Genomic DNA, 17,810 nt, shown 5'->3' with positions numbered 1-17,810 from the left:
TCTTATACAAAAAAAAAAAAAAAAACCTGATGGCAATGATTGGACATACAAAGTACTGAGTGACTAAATATCATGTACATGTATATGCTACAATGTATGGTATGATTATGCAATGAAGATTTAATGGGCTATTAACACAGTTCCTTGCTAATTATGTTGTATTATAAATATTATGTTAAACTGCTTTAAAAATTACTTTTTTACCACATCAATCTATACTACATACTCCATAATGGCAGAGCAAAAAATATGTATTGAACATCTTATTTAACATTAAAAATGAAAAACTTTTGATGATTCCATTGCATAAGTATTTATACACTTATCTGGGACAGTTGACATTTAGCTCAGGAGCATTCCTTCATATTGCTTATAGATGTTACTAAACTTTGAGTGAAGTTAACCTGTGGCTATTTCATTTGAATGTGTATGATTTAGAAAGATACATGTCTTAATAATAGGTCTAACAGCAAATAATGCATATCAGACCAAAAACCATGCCCTGAGGTTAAAAATAGAGCTCAGAAATACATCTGGAGAAGAGTTCAGAAAAGCATTCTGCTTCACCGAACGGTGACAGAAGCATGTAATCTCTGTTACCCTTAATGGAATAAGTTAGAAACAACCAGGACTCTTCATAAAGCTGGTCTCCTGGCTAAACTGAGCAATTGATGGAGAAGGGCTTTGGTTTGAGTGGTTACCAAGAACCTCACTGCATCACTCCACCAATCTGGGATTTATGGCAGGGTGAAGACACACAAAAGCACCTAAAGGACCCTCAGACTGTGAGAAACATTCCAAGCATCATGTTTGGAAGAAACCAGCTCTGCTCATCACCTGCCGAGTACCATCCCAAAAGTAAAGTGTGTTGTTAGCAGCCTCATGCTGTGGGGCTGGTTTTCAGTGACAGGGACTAAGGGACTCATCAGAGTAGAAGAAAAGTTAAATGCTCCAAAATATTAAGATACCCTTCATAAAAACCCAGTCCAGGGTATTCAGGACCTCAGCCTGGGCAGACGGTTCACCAACAGGACAATGACCCTAAGCACATAGCAAGAGTAGCTTCTGTGAATGTCCTTGAGTGGCCCAGCCAGAGCCTGGGGTTGAACCCAATCAAATATTTCTGGAGAAACCTGAAAATGACCATCTGCTTCCATCTAACCTGAAAGAGCTTGAGAGGTGAAGAATGAGGAGAAGATTGGCAGATAATTGCCAAATGCTGATGAGCAAAGCTTGTTGCATCAAACAAACTTGTTGCATGCAACAAAAAAGGCTTGAGGCTGTAAGGGTGCTTCAAAAAAATGTTTAGCCAAGGGTAGGAATACTTCTGCAAAGTACTTATTTTAGTTTTTAATTTATGAAGTTGTGACAAATCTGTTTTTAATATTAAAAAAATGGTGTATGGAGTTTAGATTGATGTGGAAAAAAGTAATTTAAAGCAGTATAACAAAAGTCAGCAACCTAGGGGTATGAATACTTTCACAAGACTGTATATGCAGTGATCCATGTGTTGAACCGGTTAATGTCTAAGTAAAGTTCTCTCACCAGACCAGGCACAGCAGGACAGTTATGCAGCAGATGTTGCAGGACTTCACCAGGTCACAGAGACTGTAGGTCCGCAACAACCTTCCAGCAGTTTCCCTTGTCTTTAGTGCACGTGTCACAACAAACATATTTTATTACACAGCACTGGAAACCATTTTAAAATCAAAACACAACACTGTAAGCAAAAGACCAGCTGTTATCCACAGCTAAAAAGTTTACAGTCGTTAAAAACACAAATACAATTTACCTGATATCTGCAAAGCCAATTACCCGAATTTTTTCTCTTTTTTGAAGATCCTACATTTCTTCAGTAAAGTCTCAGTTCAGTCATATTCACAATGCACTTTTATTCATGGTTAAATAAAATTATAAGAAGTTAGTCTATAAAAGTCACTAATTAATCATATCCACCGAATATAAAAGTATCACCTCACAAAAGAGGAACAGACAAAATATTTCACACTGGCCTGAAATTAGACTAACATACAGTATTTCATTAATATCTTCCACAAACAGTGAACTGAACCGAAGTGCAGACACAGCTCCCTTTCACAGTGAAATTAGCTATCATCAAGTATGATTGTAGGTCAGTCACTTTCAGCCACAGATAGGTACATTTAGTTTCTGTATTTTTTTTCTATAATGCAATGTCAGAATCTTCATTTGACTAGTGTCTAGGACTACTAGGGTTTTTCACACCCCAAGACTTACATTTACTTTTATGCATTTTGCATATGCCTTTATCCAAAATGACTTACAAAAGACTAAAATTGGTCCTTTTGATGGAAGCGGCTTACTAGTAGAATATGCTATATATAGAATTATTTACAGTTAAGTGGTATTATATTTTAATGTACCTTTCATTGTAAGTTACATTGAGGGAAAATAAGTGAGAATCAAGGATACACTGAAATTCACTGAAATGTGAACAAATGAAACTAAGGCCCGTCAATATTTTTGGAAACCGGGTCACAGAGTAGATGAATCTGAAAACACTGCCCTTGCCTTTTTTTCTGGACAGTGAATTTATTTATTTTCTGAAACTATGATGTCATTGTCATGATTCCCTCAAGGGCCAGGAAGGATCAAGGACTAAGGAAACACAGGACACACCGGAGATTCATTCAAACATGGACTTTAATTAGCAAAGGTAAACTCAGAAACTCAGAAGACATAACAGCATACAAAGGAACGCTAAACTGGGAACCCTAATTAGGCATGATGAAGGGAAGACAAGCAACACCTAGAACTAATGAAACACTAAATGGGGAACAACTGAAATCAAATTAATAATCAAAATGAAGGTGAAAATTGGGTCACAGGTAGAAAAAAAAACACAACATGAAACATAGACATAATAGACATAACATGGACCCCCCTCCAGAAGGCATGCGATCTGGCGGTTCCTCGGGACAGATATAGGACAGTGGGCCTCCAGAATGGTAACCATGTGGGGTGTCTTGGCGGAGCAGGGAACTCGGGAGGCAATATGGAGCTGCCCCAGAGGCCGTGGCCACAACCCCCATCTCCACCTCCACTGCACTTGAGGGCACTCAGGAAGGCGCTTACGAGGAACAGGCACTGAGGCTGGAATCGACAATAGGGCCCACATGAATTCTTGGCGGGCTTGCCGTATTATTATTTGGTGGCCTTGCCATATTAACTGCTGGCTGATTTGACTAGGGAACTGTCTGCGCGAGGGTTCCGGATCGAAGACTCTCTAAATACAGGATGACTGCTGTATCTCCTTCCAGTCATGGTCGGTGGTGTCAGAGATCTGGAACAGCATCGCAAGGGTTTCATTCTCGAGTGAGCTGGCAAGGGCGAGTGGCATAATCGCCCTAAGCAAAGAAAATAGGGTCTGGGCTCACTCGAGCCACTGTGATAAACAGTGCTTATTCTTCCATTATGGCGGGGAGAAACACACACACACACACACACACACAAAAAAAAAACACTTTTCAAAAAACTGAAAATAAACGTAGGGAGAAAAGGTGCCACTTTACTTTCTGTGTCAGTCTGCTGTTCTGTCACAATTCCCTCTGAGGTGAGGAAGGAACGAAGAGAAAGGAGACACTGGAGATTCCTTTGTAAATTTCTTTAATTAGTAAAGGGTAAGCTCAGAAGACATATTACAGCAAACAATGGAACTCTAAACTGGGAACACTATTTATACACAGAGCACAATGAGGGGAAGATGAGGAACACCTGGAACTAATGAAACAATAAACGAGGTTATCAAATTAATAATCAGTATGAGGATGAAAACTGGTCCAAAGGGAGAAAAAACACAAACACAACATGGAACAGAGTCTGTCAGTCATCAGTCCACATCTTGTCCCAGTCAGACACCACTATATCATGCAACAGCAACTAAAACATGAACAAACACTGAACCATTTTCTTTTTACTGACCAACATTTACACAGATTAATAAATGTATTGGTCCATGTTCGTTTGTAAACTGCACGGAAGGTTTATGCGTATTATCCAAGTCTTATCCATTTTTAATGTGCCACATACATGGTCTCGCATGTATACTACATCGTTTTGTATCGGTTCTGTAGTTTCTTGTAAACACAGATATTTCTTAAGATGAGGGGAAAAAAGATTGAATAGGGAAAGCTCTGGCTTTGCGTGGCCGTAGCTTATCTTCACTGTGTGATTTTTGTCCAATTTTGAGCCAAATTATGACTCGTGCATCTCTTTTTTTAAGTGTGCATCTTTTAACATGCAATGTACAGCGGGTAACGAGAGAACTGCTGAAATTGCAGTGTTTGCCCGGCCTTTGTCAAAGTACAATGCATTAAGCTGGATTAATTTACTTCCATACAAAAGAACCACTCATCATCCTGTACTCCTGTATCTCTGTCAATGCCTCTTCACTTGTTGCTGTATTTGTCTTGACACTTATGGGATGAGAGCTCTGCTCAGTTCCAGTATTCTTGGATAACATTTGGTGAATATCTTCACAGCTTCTGGTCGACTGCCCTGTCATAGAGTGTATGGATGAGGGCCAGAGATGACAAGCGGTCTTCTCCCATGCTGCTACACATGAATATGTTCAGTCTTTGGAGTGCTGCTGACCGCTCACATTACTTAGACAAGCTACTTTAAGAAACTTTAAGGTGTTTGGCTAGATCAGCCTCAGCACATGAAGTTGGCATTTGTGCTGAAGACTTGTTTTGCCACTTCAGTTTCCAGCTTTTCAGTTCCTTGTCATTCAGCTCTGGTGAAGGTAAGTCATCTTGGTATAGTTAGATGTTCACTGTCACATTTGAGTTGCACTGTATAGGTGGAATTAGACCCAGGAGCTTTGATGCAGTTACAGATAGTAGATGAAATCTGTATTCAAGATGACTCCAAGATGACAAGGAAAGGAAAGGAAAGGATGTCTATTAAAGGAATAGCCATGTTGGGACGATGGAAGCTTGACTGTGATGCCTGTAATGTGAGACAAAACTTGATAGACATAAGGATGGTCAGGATGAAACTGAAGTTTTGGAGCTCAAACAAGATATTATAGGCCTCTGCTTTGTAGCACTTTCATCCAGCCGTAATCTTCTGTACGGAGATCAAGTCTGATGATTTTAAAGCATTAAAGGAGTAGTTTTTTTCCAGGAAAAAAAAGTACAAATAATGCACTCACCTAACATGTTTGTGTCTTTCTTTCTTCAATGCTAAAGAAATAATGTTTTTTGAGCAAACTATTTCAGGATTTGTCTCCATATAATGGACTGCTATGGTGTTTGAACTTCTAAAATGCAGTTTACATGCAGCTTCAAAAGGGTCTAAACAATTACAGCCAAAGAAGGAGGTCTTATATAGTGAAACAATCATTTATTTAGTAAAATTTATATTTTAAAAATTGCTCTTTTATAAATTTTGTAATAAATTTATATTGTATACAATTTATATAATTTTAACCTAAAAAGCTTATCTTGTCTACACTGTTAGCAATTGATGTAATTTTACAATACATTTTACAACAATGCACTGTATTCATGGTTTTTATTGTAAATGCAAATGCATGATGGGAAATTAACGGACAGTCCTGTAATATTACTGTAACTACACTGTAGAAGCATTATTTTACAGCCACCACAAAGCATTTTGGGATAGCATTAAAACTGGTACTTTCATATTCTTTCTAACATAAAAAAAGTCCAGTTTCTTAACGTTAATTTTTTTTTAAAGGTATGATGTTCCTCAAACATTCTTTCAACTTAATTTTGATTTAAAAATTTACATTCTAGGAACGTTGATTTGTAAAATTCCAAGAACATAAAAAGGTCCAGTTTCCATATTAGTATAATGTTATTTTAAGTTTAATTAAATGTTCCTGCAATATTCTCTCACTCATTCAAACACCTGCTGTGATCAAGCAAGAAAGAAAGAGAAATAAGGACGCAAACTACAACTTTCTTCCACCACAGCCTTAGGTGAACTGAAGATACAAGACTTTAAATCTCTCTCAAAAAAAAAGCATAAGATCATATGTTACGACTCAGCAATGCATACATGATTGTTGCAAAAACAATATTGCAATTGTTTTGAATCAAATTGGTTTGAATTAGTAAAAGGGTCAAGACACTACTTAAAGCAAACTTTGACCACAATTATGGTGGCATAGTGTTTTTTTTTTCTTTTACTTTTTTTTCAGTTGAAGGCTGTGGCTAAATTCAGTTGTAGTTCTTGTGTTTCTCTTTACTTCAGTGATGTTGATTGTTAACAGCAGAAGTTCATCACTAATGCACAATCATCATTTAATTAGTCACTTAATTATCTCTTTAGCTTTAACCCTTTGAGGACTTGAATATGACTTGAAGACTTGCTTGTGACTTGAAAGTCCCACCTCTGTTATATCATCAGCGTCTCAACTTCACTCTGTGAACTGATGAGATTTCTTAACATAGAATGAGGTACAAATTATTTTATATTATTCTATTGTCACGATCATCAGCTGGAGTGCCCATGAACTCCAATAGAGGGCACTCCACTCAGGAGTCTGGCATTCTTGTATTTCCATTCCCAACTTAATTTCCCATAAACCCCTGCCTAGGAACACACCATGAACCTCACCTGTTTCCTATCAATGACACTATAAAGGTTGCACTCATCCACACTCACATTGTGAGGTCTTGTTTAGTTCTGTCTGGCATTTCTGAGCATTTTCCTAGGGTTTTTTCCTTCCATGTTTGACTTTGGATTGTTTATACCAACTTTGATTCTCTGCTGTCTGCTCCGACCTGTGCTTGTGTCTGTTTTCGATTTTGGATATCCTTTGACATACCTGACACTGTCCTTTGATCATTGCCTGTTTGACCATTCTGATAATAAACTACTGGATATGAATCCAAACGTCTCTGTCTCCTTGTTACAGAAGCCTTCGCCAAACCAGTATCCAATGACTTTAAGGAATACATCAAGGTCAGTCACGCATCCAGTAGCACAACTTATGTGTCTACGTCAAGGAGATCGGCCCATTGAGGACTATGTGATGGACTTTGTTGAACTGGCTCATTTAACATCAATTGACGAGATGTGCCACATTATATTTTTCAGAGGAGGCCTAGCTGAACCACTGCAATCGATTATGCCACTGCACAATCTAAACTGGACACTGGAGTTTTACATAGATCTGGCACTTCAACTGTGGCTCTGCCTTTACTGTGGGTGTTATGGATGAGGAACACCACAATCCAGCAGTATCTCCCACTCCAGAGTGTCTTCCCAAGATGGCTGCCAGTCGAGAAATTTTCCACAAAATGGCTGCCGTTCCAGAGTGTCGTTGCATCATGGCTGCCATTCCATAGTCTCATCATGACATGGTAACCAGCCAATCACCTCTGCACAAGATGGCCACCAGCAGTCCTGCATTATCTCCCACTCCAGAGTGTCTTCTCAAGATGGCTGCCAGTCGAGAAATTTTCCACAAAATGGCTGCCGTTCCAGAGTGTCGTTGCATCATGGCTGCCACTCCAGAGTCTCATCATGACATGGTCGCCAGCCAAGTGCCTCTGCACTGTAAAAAGTGTTTCCCTATATTTATTCAGTCAAATTGTGTCAAATATTTACAAGCAATATTATTAATTAAATTTAACACATTTTAATTAAGTAGAAATAATCATTAAAAATGAGTAGAATAACATGAAAAAATTAAGTAAAATTTACATAAAAATATTGATTTCATTGGACAAAAATCAAACAAACAAAAAAACACTATGCTAAAGAATACTGTTATGCATGCCAGGCCAGTAGTTGGCGATCATGAAACATTATATGCATGCACATGACATCAGCCTTTTTACAAATTCACATTTTTGTTGCTTACATAGATATGATAAAGGCATCATGTTCAAAAGGTTGTAATGCCCCCAAAACAGTTATTGAGGACACCTAAAGTTCACACAACGAATCACTGAATGAAAAAAATAATAATAATTTGCTTACCATTGTAGTGGTCAGTGTTTGCTTTAGTTGGACTCTTGACCCCTTAAAATTTAAAACAGATTTTTTTCGGTTGCTAGTTTGTGATACAGCAGCTAAATAAACCAAGAAGGCAATGTGACCAGGTGGTGTTATTTGTCTTTACATCATCATTTGGTCTGAGTTGGGTGCGTCTTATTAATAACATGTGTCCTGTGATTGAACAATATAAGCTCTGGTGCTTTCAGCATTATCAGAGAAATTCTTAGAAGCACCTCTGATCAAAACCTTGTTAAAAAAGAAAAGTGTTTTCATTTAGACACACAGACATCAAGAATCAGCCTGAGAACCTCAACAATGGTGACCATCAAAAAGCATGTTACACTGCATTCTGGGTGCCACCAATCAAAACTCATTTTATGGCTCCCATCATGCTTTGCGCCATGAATAAATAATGAGCAACAATTATATAGTAGCTTGTTTTCTGATTCTTACAGTTTGTCTGAATATGCTGTTTGTCACCATTCTTGAGATTCATACGCTGGTTCTTGATGTGACTGTGTGTCAAAAGAAAGTTCCCTTTCTCTGTTTTAAACAGAATTCTCAAACTCTGGTTTACACTGAAAATTCCACTTTTTCTTTTTGCTGAATAACAGGGCTGCCATAATGAATGTTATCTGGTCTCAGAGATCAGACTCTGAATGAGTTCAGATATTCAGGAAGAAAAAAGATTATGTAATAGCATAACCAACACTACCTGATCATCTTTATTCTTAGTTTGTCTAGCTGTTATAACTGAGTTACAACAGCAATGCAAAATGTAATATTAAAACATCAAGGGTCAAGAACACAACTAAAGCAAACACTGACTACTGTAATGGGAACCAACAATTTACCCTTTTATTCTGTTTGTGAACTTTAGGTGTCTTCAATAACTCTGTTTGGGGGGCCTTAAGACACAGCCTTTTGAACATGATGCCTGTATCATATCTATGTAAGCAACAAAAATGTTAATTTGTAAAAAGGCTGATGTCATGTGCATGCATATAATGTTTCATGATCGCCAACTACTGGCCTGGCATGCATAACATAGTATTCTTTAGCATAGTGTTTTTTTGTTTGTTTGTTTTTTGTTCAATGAAATCAATATTTTTATGTAAATTTTACTTAATTTTTTCATGTTATTCTACTAATTTTTAATGATTATTTCTACTTAATTAAAATATTTTAAACTTAATTAATAATATTGCTTGTAAAATTTTGACACAATTTTACTGAATAAATATAGGGAAACACTTTTTACAGTGTGCACAAGATGGCTGCCAATCCAGAATTCCACCATGAAATGGCAGCTACAGTTGGTCTTCCAGCATCAAGTCAGGTCCCCAGGGTCAAGTGAGGCCCCGTTGATCTTCCAGGGTCAAGTAAGGCCCCCGTTGATCTTCCAGAGTCAAGCCAGGCCCCCATTGATCTCCAGAATCAAGGTCCAGTCAAGTCACCGCTGACCACCCAGCACCAGGCCATGTCACCACTGATCATCCAGCGTCAGGTCAAGTCACCGCTGACTGTCCAGAGTCAGGTCAAGTCACCATTAAACCCCATGAGTCAAGTAAAACCACAGTTAAACTTCATGAGTCAAGTTACTGTTGATCTTCGTTAACAAGGTCAAGTCACCATCGATCTTCCAGAATCAGGGTCCAGTCAAGTCACTGCTAACCATCCAGAGCCAGCTCAAGTCACGGCCGACTGTCCAGAGTCAGGTCAAGTCACCATTAACACCCATGAGTCAAGTAAAACCACAGTTAAACTTCATGAGTCAAGTCAAGTCACTGTTGATCTTTAAGAGAAAAGCCAAGTCAGAGTTGGGCTTTATGAGCCCAGTCAAATCACTACCAATCTTCCAGAACTTCAAGTCTCAACAGATCTTTCAGAGCTTTATCATACCACAACAGATCCTCCAGATCCTCGTCACATCTCAGCTGAACTTTCAGAGCCCATCACATCCTGTCTGTTGCACCCAGCAATGTTCTCTCAGCCTGTTGTATTGCTGTCAAGGAGACTGTTGCCACTGTGGAACCTCCAGAGGTGGCGGCAACTGCTGCAAAACCTTCTGAGGTGTCAGTAGTATACATCCATGAACTCTCATCCTAGCCCACGGTGAGCTTCTGTTCCCGGAGCTAAAGCCTCGGCGGGCTCCTGTTCCTTTCCTAGTGTTTGTTTCCTAGTGTTTGTTCCTAGCATTGCGTTTGTTAATTCTGTGTTTGGCTTTGGATTGTTTATACCGACTGTGATTCTCTGCTGTCTGCCCCGACCTCTGCTTGAGTCTGTTTTCGATTTTGGATATCCCTTGACATACCTGACACTGTCTTTTGATCATTGCCTGTTTGACCATTCTGATAATAAACCACTGCATATGGATCCGAATGTCTCTGACTCTTTGTTACATCTATAATGAGAAAGGCTACAGTACGTAAATTATCTTCATGAAAAAAAAAAAAAAAAATTCACCAGTCAAATATTTCTTTCTCCATGTTATTCAGCTATAGCGATAAATGGATGCCTTTGTCAATGTAAGGGATTTCTTGGAAAGTAATTGGTTGTATTACCCTTATGAGTCTTGTGTTTCTGTGTAATTATGATAGAAACATAATTTACATGTACAGTATTGTTCAAAATAATAGCAGTACAATGTGACTAACCAGAATAATCAAGGTTTTTCGTATATTTTTTTATTGCTACGTGGCAAACAAGTTACCAGTAGGTTCAGTAGATTCTCAGAAAACAAATGAGACCCAGCATTCATGATATGCACGCTCTTAAGGCTGTGCAATTGGGCAATTAGTTGAATTAGTTGAAAGGGGTGTGTTAAAAAAAATAGCAGTGTGGCATTCAAGCACTGAGGTCATCAATTTTGTGAAGAAACAGGTGTGAATCAGGTGGCCCCTATTTAAGGATGAACAGAAGAACAGCGTACTTTGATTAAAAAGTTGATTAGAGAGGGGAAAACCTATAAAGAGGTGCAAAAAATGATAGGCTGTTCAGCTAAAATGATCTCCAATGCCTTAAAATGGAGAGCAAAACCAGAGAGACGTGGAAGAAAATGGAAGACAACCATCAAAATGGATAGAAGAATAACCAGAATGGCAAAGGCTCAGCCAATGATCACCTCCAGGATGATCAAAGACAGTCTGGAGTTACCTGTAAGTACTGTGACAGTTAGAAGACGTCTGTGTGAAGCTAATCTATTTTCAAGAATCCCCCGCAAAGTCCCTCTGTTAAAAAAAGGCATGTGCAGAAGAGGTTACAATTTGCCAAAGAACACATCAACTGGCCTAAAGAGAAATGGAGGAACATTTTGTGGACTGATGAGAGTAAAATTTTTCTTTTTGGGTCCAAGGGCCACAGGCAGTTTGTGAGACGACCCCCAAACTCTGAATTCAAGCCACAGTACACAGTGAAGACAGTGAAGCATGGAGGTGCAAGCATCATGATATGGGCATGTTTCTCCTACTATGGTGTTGGGCCTATTTATCGCATACCAGGGATCATGGATCAGTTTGCATATGTTAAAATACTTGAAGAGGTCATGTTGCCCTATGCTGAAGAGGACATGCCCTTGAAATGGTTGTTTCAACAAGACAATGACCCAAAACACACTAGTAAACGGGCAAAGTCTTGGTTCCAAACCAACAAAATTAATGTTATGGAGTGGCCAGCCCAATCTCCAGACCTTAATCCAATTGAGAACTTGTGGGGTGATATCAAAAATGCTGTTTCTGAAGCAAAACCAAGAAATGTGAATGAATTGTGGAATGTTGTTAAAGAATCATGGAGTGGAATAACAGCTGAGAGGTGCCACAAGTTGGTTGACTCCATGCCACACAGATGTCAAGCAGTTTTAAAAAACTGTGGTCATACAACTAAATATTAGTTTAGTGATTCACAGTATTGCTAAATCCCAGAAAAAAAAAATGTTTGTACAAAATAGTTTTGAGTTTGTACAGTCAAAGGTAGACACTGCTATTTTTTTGAACACACCCCTTTCAACTAATTGCCCAATTGCACAGCCTTAAGAGCGTGCATATCATGAATGCTGGGTCTTGTTTGTTTTCTGACAATCTACTGAACCTACTGGTAACTTGTTTGCCACGTTGCAATAAAAAATATACTAAAAACCTTGATTATTCTGGTTAGTCACATTGTACTGCTATTATTTTGAACAATACTGTAAGTGTTTAGATCTGTGTGCTTTTCATTTTTTAAATATCCTGATTATCTGGGAACACTGTGAAAACTCTGGGTTTATGAACTTTGGACAAAAAAAAACTGTTCAATGATTAAATGATTGTTTCAACAATGATTCCTGGGTGGACTAGCGTGCTATTGCATGATGCATCATACTTCCCTGTTCTATATGGAGGATTTGGCTTTGTATCTTCAGTGTCACTATAGTAAATGACTGCATCTCAAAGCTCCAGGCTGCTATTGATTCATTTAAGCCGATGGTGAGCACCAGCTGGTTGCTGTGTGAATTTGTGGGTTTTATTTGCTGCTGCCTAATTTATTCTGATGGCCAGATCTTTATTCAAGTGTGCTATTAGTATACTTCATTTAAACTATAAATAGGAAAGTATACTTTTAGTTTACTTTTTATATACTTCTCAGAAATGCTCTTTATGTACTTCTCAGAAATATACTTAAAATTACTTTTCAATTAAAGTCGGGTTGACGTCTAAACCCAACTTTGTTTGACATCAAACTCCGACATCAGACAGACGTTGAATTTTGGTTGAAATAAGCACCACACTGCAACAGAGGGTGAAATGCATGGCAGCACATTAAATATCTCAGCAGAGAAGGATTAAACAACTCCACAAACATCATTACCAGCTTCACGTATTACTAACCAGACTGACTTTATTCCTGTCAGATGTCCACAAAAGCTCTTATTGAAAATTAACAGGGGTTTAACTCTAATGTGTTTAATTTCCATAACAGCATAACAGTTAAACACCACAACAGTGATTAGTGTTTCCATCAGCTGAGCTCTTAACACTTATTATATGTTTTGGCTATTGTGAAAGTTTGTTTGTCGAGCACATTTGCAGCATCAAAGAAAGCTAAAGTGATGTGAGATCAAGTGATGGCTGTTACCTGTTAATGGTTTTATAATCATTGTGAAATAACCTTATTTGCTAATGTTTTTTAATCTAACAATTATGTTGTTCCATTAGAACATTCATATTACAAACCCTGTGTTTCTACCACATGAGATCCAGCAGTATTATAACAATCAGTTAAAATCTTTTAACAAACATGAGCTCAAAAACTAAACCTACGCTGACACACACAGACATCAACAATCAGCGTATGAATCTCAACAATGGTAACATGCTTCATGCAGCAATGCATGCTGGGAGCCATGCGTTTTATACTGCATGAAGCTTGTCACCATTGTTGAGATTCATATACTGATTATTGATGTATATGTGTCACGAAAGCGTTTTCTCCCAAAATGTATTTACAAATTAAAATTTAGAATGTCTGATCTGAGGGAAGAAAGTAAAGTCTCTTGAATATTGTTCATTAATAATAAATAACCACTTTGGGTAAATGACAATAAAAATGATTGTCCTCAATCCTTTTTCTTCATGATGATGGAAACTATATCACTTTATCTTTGTATATGGCTCCTTTTATAACAAAGTACGGGTTTTGATAAACACTATTACAGGAACCACAAACTTACTAAGCCAAGAGTCAAACTACCCAACTAAAGCAAACACTGATCACAATAATGGTGACCATACATTATTAAATAAAACATCAACATCTTAACCTCTGTTAATTCTCAAAAAGGAATTCTGTAAACGTGTTAGTAATAAGGGAAGCTGGTAATATGTGTACTGCCATGCATTTCACCGTTTTTTTATGTTTTATTTGGGGGGGGGGGTTATTCCGGCCAAAATTCTGCATCTGCCCAACATTGAGTGAGTGAGTGAAGTGACATTCAGCCAAGTATGGTGACCCATACTCAGAATTTGTGCTCTGCATTTAACCCATCCGAAATGCACACACACAGCAGTGAACACAAACACACTGTGAGCACACACCCGGAGCAGTGTTCATCATTTATGCTGCGGCGCCCGGGGAGCAGTTGGGGGTTCGATGCCTTGCTCAAGGGCACCTAAGTCGTGGTATTGAAGGTGGAGAAAGATCTGTTCATGCACTTCCCCCACCCACAATTCCGTCCGGCTCGAGACTAGAACTCACAACCCTTCAATTGGGAGTCCAACCCTCTAACCATTAGGCCAAGACTTCCCTAACATTGGAACTTGATGTCAAACAGTCGTTGGATTTAGACGTCAACCCGATTTTCATTTTCAACCAAAATCCAACGTCTAACCACTATTATTCTGTTTGAAATATCAATCACTGGTCGATGACCATAATTTTTGTATTAACTGTAGGTAACAACTAGTAAAATGTACATCTAGGTCATATTTTGCAAGGATTTCTGTCTGCATTTTTTTTGTAGCTTACCCACATTAAAGTGTTTAAAAAAAGAATGCATGAAGCTAGAATGAAATTTTTTGGTTTACAAGCAGATACACTGTTCTTTCTTTGTATGTTTTGCATGCTCAGATATTCATATAACAAAATGTATACAAATTCAAACATAAATAGGGACATAGTAGTCTTAAAGTATGATATCAATTTTCACTTAAAAACTTATGAGTATACTTGCAGTATAAGTGTACAAAGTATTTAATTAGTAAACTATCAGCAAATCAAGTTCACTTTTATTATAATTGCAGTACAAACTACAAACATAGAGGTAAACTAGTTCTGTACTCAAAGTTTGCTACTGTTATATTTAAAGTATATTTAAAAGTATATTTCATATACTAGAAAGTGGGCCAATTTAGTCCCAAGAAGTACTGAAACAGTACACTTACAAGTATGCTACTAGAACACTTTGTATACTTGCTACATAAAGTATACTTAAAAGTATACTTAAACTTTACTTAAGTAAACTTAATAAAATAAACTTGAAGTATACTACTTTTTGCTAAGGGTATGCATATGCAGCAAGTGTAAGATGGATAAAACAAGCCTAAATAACAATGTTTTTATAGTGCATTAAACTATTTTAATTAAAAAACTAAGAAAATTAATTCATTGTGAGGCCCCTCTATTAGTAAATAAATTTAGACAATCAGTTTGAGTTTATCAGAAAATAAGAAAGGTTCAAGAGCTTATGTCGCTGACAACCATATGAGTAGCTAAATGAGACTGTTCAAAGTAGCATGAGTCATTTGACAAGCACAGATAGATGTGTATTTCACCTGAGTTAGGGGGAAAATGACATCAGGGACCTTCACCCCATTCATCTGGCCAGCCTTTCTCAAAATGGCCTCTGCCTCATCGACCCTCCCCTGAGACAGCAGCCATCGCGGAGACTCTGGAATAAACCTACAAACAACAACTATTGATAAATAATTAACTTCAGTGATGACAATGAGCTGTTGAAATCTAATAATACAATATGAATGATAAAATGGCTCTGAAAGGCTCTTAAATTTTGACTGTCATGATACATAACTTGTGATGTTCCTCATTTGAAATTCACTACATGAATAAGTTTCACTATTGTCAAAATGATCGATACTTAGCATGAAGTTTGGTTTGGTGGTATGGTTCTGTTCTGGGCTAAAACTTCCTGCCCATCCATGTAGCCTGTCATGAATGAGCAGGGAGAGCAGCAAAATAATTTCCCTTGGGTTAACAGAACAGAACAAAGCAAATATCATTAATGTACACTTTATTCAAGATAAGAGTCTAATAAGAGTCTGATATCAGAAAGTCAAGTCCTGACTGTGGCAAAACTGTTTATTTTCATTGTAATGAGGCCAGCTCATGATGACAGGCTCATCGCATAAAAACAGCAAACATCTCCTCTCTGCTTTACAACACCACATTTATTGTCACAAAGAGAAAAGGCACAATTAAATTAAAGTCAAGGATCAAGAGCACAACATTAACAGAACTCATTAACTTTAACTCTTTGAGGACTTAAAATATGACTTGAAGGCTTGCGTGTGACTTTAAAGTCCCACCTCTGCTAGAAGGCTACAGGCAGGTGTGTTTTATCAGGGTTGGCGCTAAACTCTGCAGGGACACCGGCCCTCCAGGACCAAGTTTGCCCATGCCTGCTCTAGAGTCTAGACCAGGCATTCTCAAATCTGGACTACGAGATTCACTTTCCTGCACAGTTTAGCTCTAACCTTAATCAAACACACCTGAGTTTTTTTTTTTTTTTTTTCAAATTTTGTTTTTGATCTTTGGGATCATTCGAAAATCACAGGAAGGTGACTATGATTAGGGTTGGAGCCAAACTCTGCAGCGCATTGGCCCTCCAGGGCAAGTTTTGAGGAACTCATATTGCTGCAAATATGCTTAATATTTTGCTCCTGCAAATGATGCAAAACATCATTTTTTATTGTAATTTTTTTTATTAGCAGATTAGGCAATATGCATTCTATGGGCCTTCTATGAGAATGCAATAAATTCCCCAAAAAATATATTTTATATAACCTGTCTAAGCTGTCTTACTTAAATGTACATTTGAGCTAATATTCTGGTCAATATTCTGGTCACCATGTCTAGTGTATTATTAAATCATGTCTGGCCCAAAGCAAACACCTACCACCAAAGCAGCATGCAGAAGAAACCAGGAACTGTGAAGGCCAATAGCAGCATTCTCCAGTCTCGCAAGAAGTAGGCAGCCAATGGAAGCATCATGTACCCGATTGAAAAGAAAAGACACACGCCAAGAGTGGAGTAAATGTCACGAATGGATGGGCTCAATATTTCCATTCCTAGGAGAAGAGATTTTTTTTTTGAGGGGGGGTCAATCCAGGATCTACAGTCTGAATTATTTTCAGAGAATAATTTTAATATAGATTCTAAATCAAAAACATGCATTTATTTAAACATATTTTAAACATAACCCAAAAATGTATAAGTATAAAACATCTTATAAATGCATAAATGGTTTGGCTCAACATATGGAAGCTCATGTATATAAAATAGAAAATAGAACAAAATGGTAATTGACACTGACTTGACTCTGAAAAAAGGTTGAGATGTAAACTCAGAAAGTAAAAATTCTGCGATTAAAAGTCTGTTACCTTTTTCATTTTTCTTATCTCGTCCCAGAAACAAGCTTTCATAATTATCAATAATACACTGTTCAAGACTGAAACTATAACACAATAATGTAATTCAGTATTAATACAAACTATACACTAAAAATCAAATCACAACAAAAGTCTTTACCTAAGACAAATGCTGCCACATAGTTTGATATTTGGCCCATTCCAACAATGAAAAACAACAAACAAAAAATCTGCCAAGATGGGGAGAAGACTTGAATAAAGGTGAATACCGTCTGAATCCCCATGGTAACAAACAGCACTTTTTTCCGACCAAACCTGAAAACCAAGAAGAAACAAGTTTAATTAAAATAGGTGACTAGAGTTTAAAAATAATAAAAAAATAAAATAAAATAGAATGAAGGGAACGCTCACAATATTTCACAGTATAACACCTGGTCATTTAAACATCAGGGATATCAGTCTGTCTAGTTAGGAATCATAAGTGATTTTTAATCAGTTTCTCCTCCCTTGGTGAGAATGAAAGTGAAAACAGGTGCACTGGAGAGTCAACAGCAGGACAATCGCCACAACAGCAATGGTCCTGCAGACATTCGCTTTCTCCTAACCCTTCCCCACTAATTTGTCTCTAGTTTTGTGTTTTATCAAGCTCTTTGT

At 37.6% G+C, this 17,810-nt stretch overlaps 1 protein-coding gene across 2 annotated transcripts in view; it reads right to left on the bottom strand.

The window, feature by feature from the left end:
- Nucleotides 1-17,810, bottom strand: part of slc22a21 (solute carrier family 22 member 21) — a 56,931-nt gene that overhangs the window by 14,134 nt on the left and 24,987 nt on the right. For both annotated transcript variants that reach the window (XM_052536448.1, XM_052536447.1), the window contains exons 3-6: nucleotides 17,317-17,471; nucleotides 16,685-16,856; nucleotides 15,324-15,450; nucleotides 1,546-1,646 (exon numbers count right to left, since the gene is read on the bottom strand). In XM_052536448.1, the coding sequence (XP_052392408.1) occupies nucleotides 1,546-1,646; nucleotides 15,324-15,450; nucleotides 16,685-16,856; nucleotides 17,317-17,471 (555 nt within the window). The remainder of the gene's footprint in view (nucleotides 1-1,545; nucleotides 1,647-15,323; nucleotides 15,451-16,684; nucleotides 16,857-17,316; nucleotides 17,472-17,810) is intronic.

This window comes from Carassius gibelio, chromosome A21, assembly GCF_023724105.1.
Source record: "Carassius gibelio isolate Cgi1373 ecotype wild population from Czech Republic chromosome A21, carGib1.2-hapl.c, whole genome shotgun sequence".
Classification (NCBI taxonomy): Eukaryota; Metazoa; Chordata; class Actinopteri; order Cypriniformes; family Cyprinidae; genus Carassius; species Carassius gibelio.
This window is presented reverse-complemented; position numbering and strand designations above follow the sequence as displayed.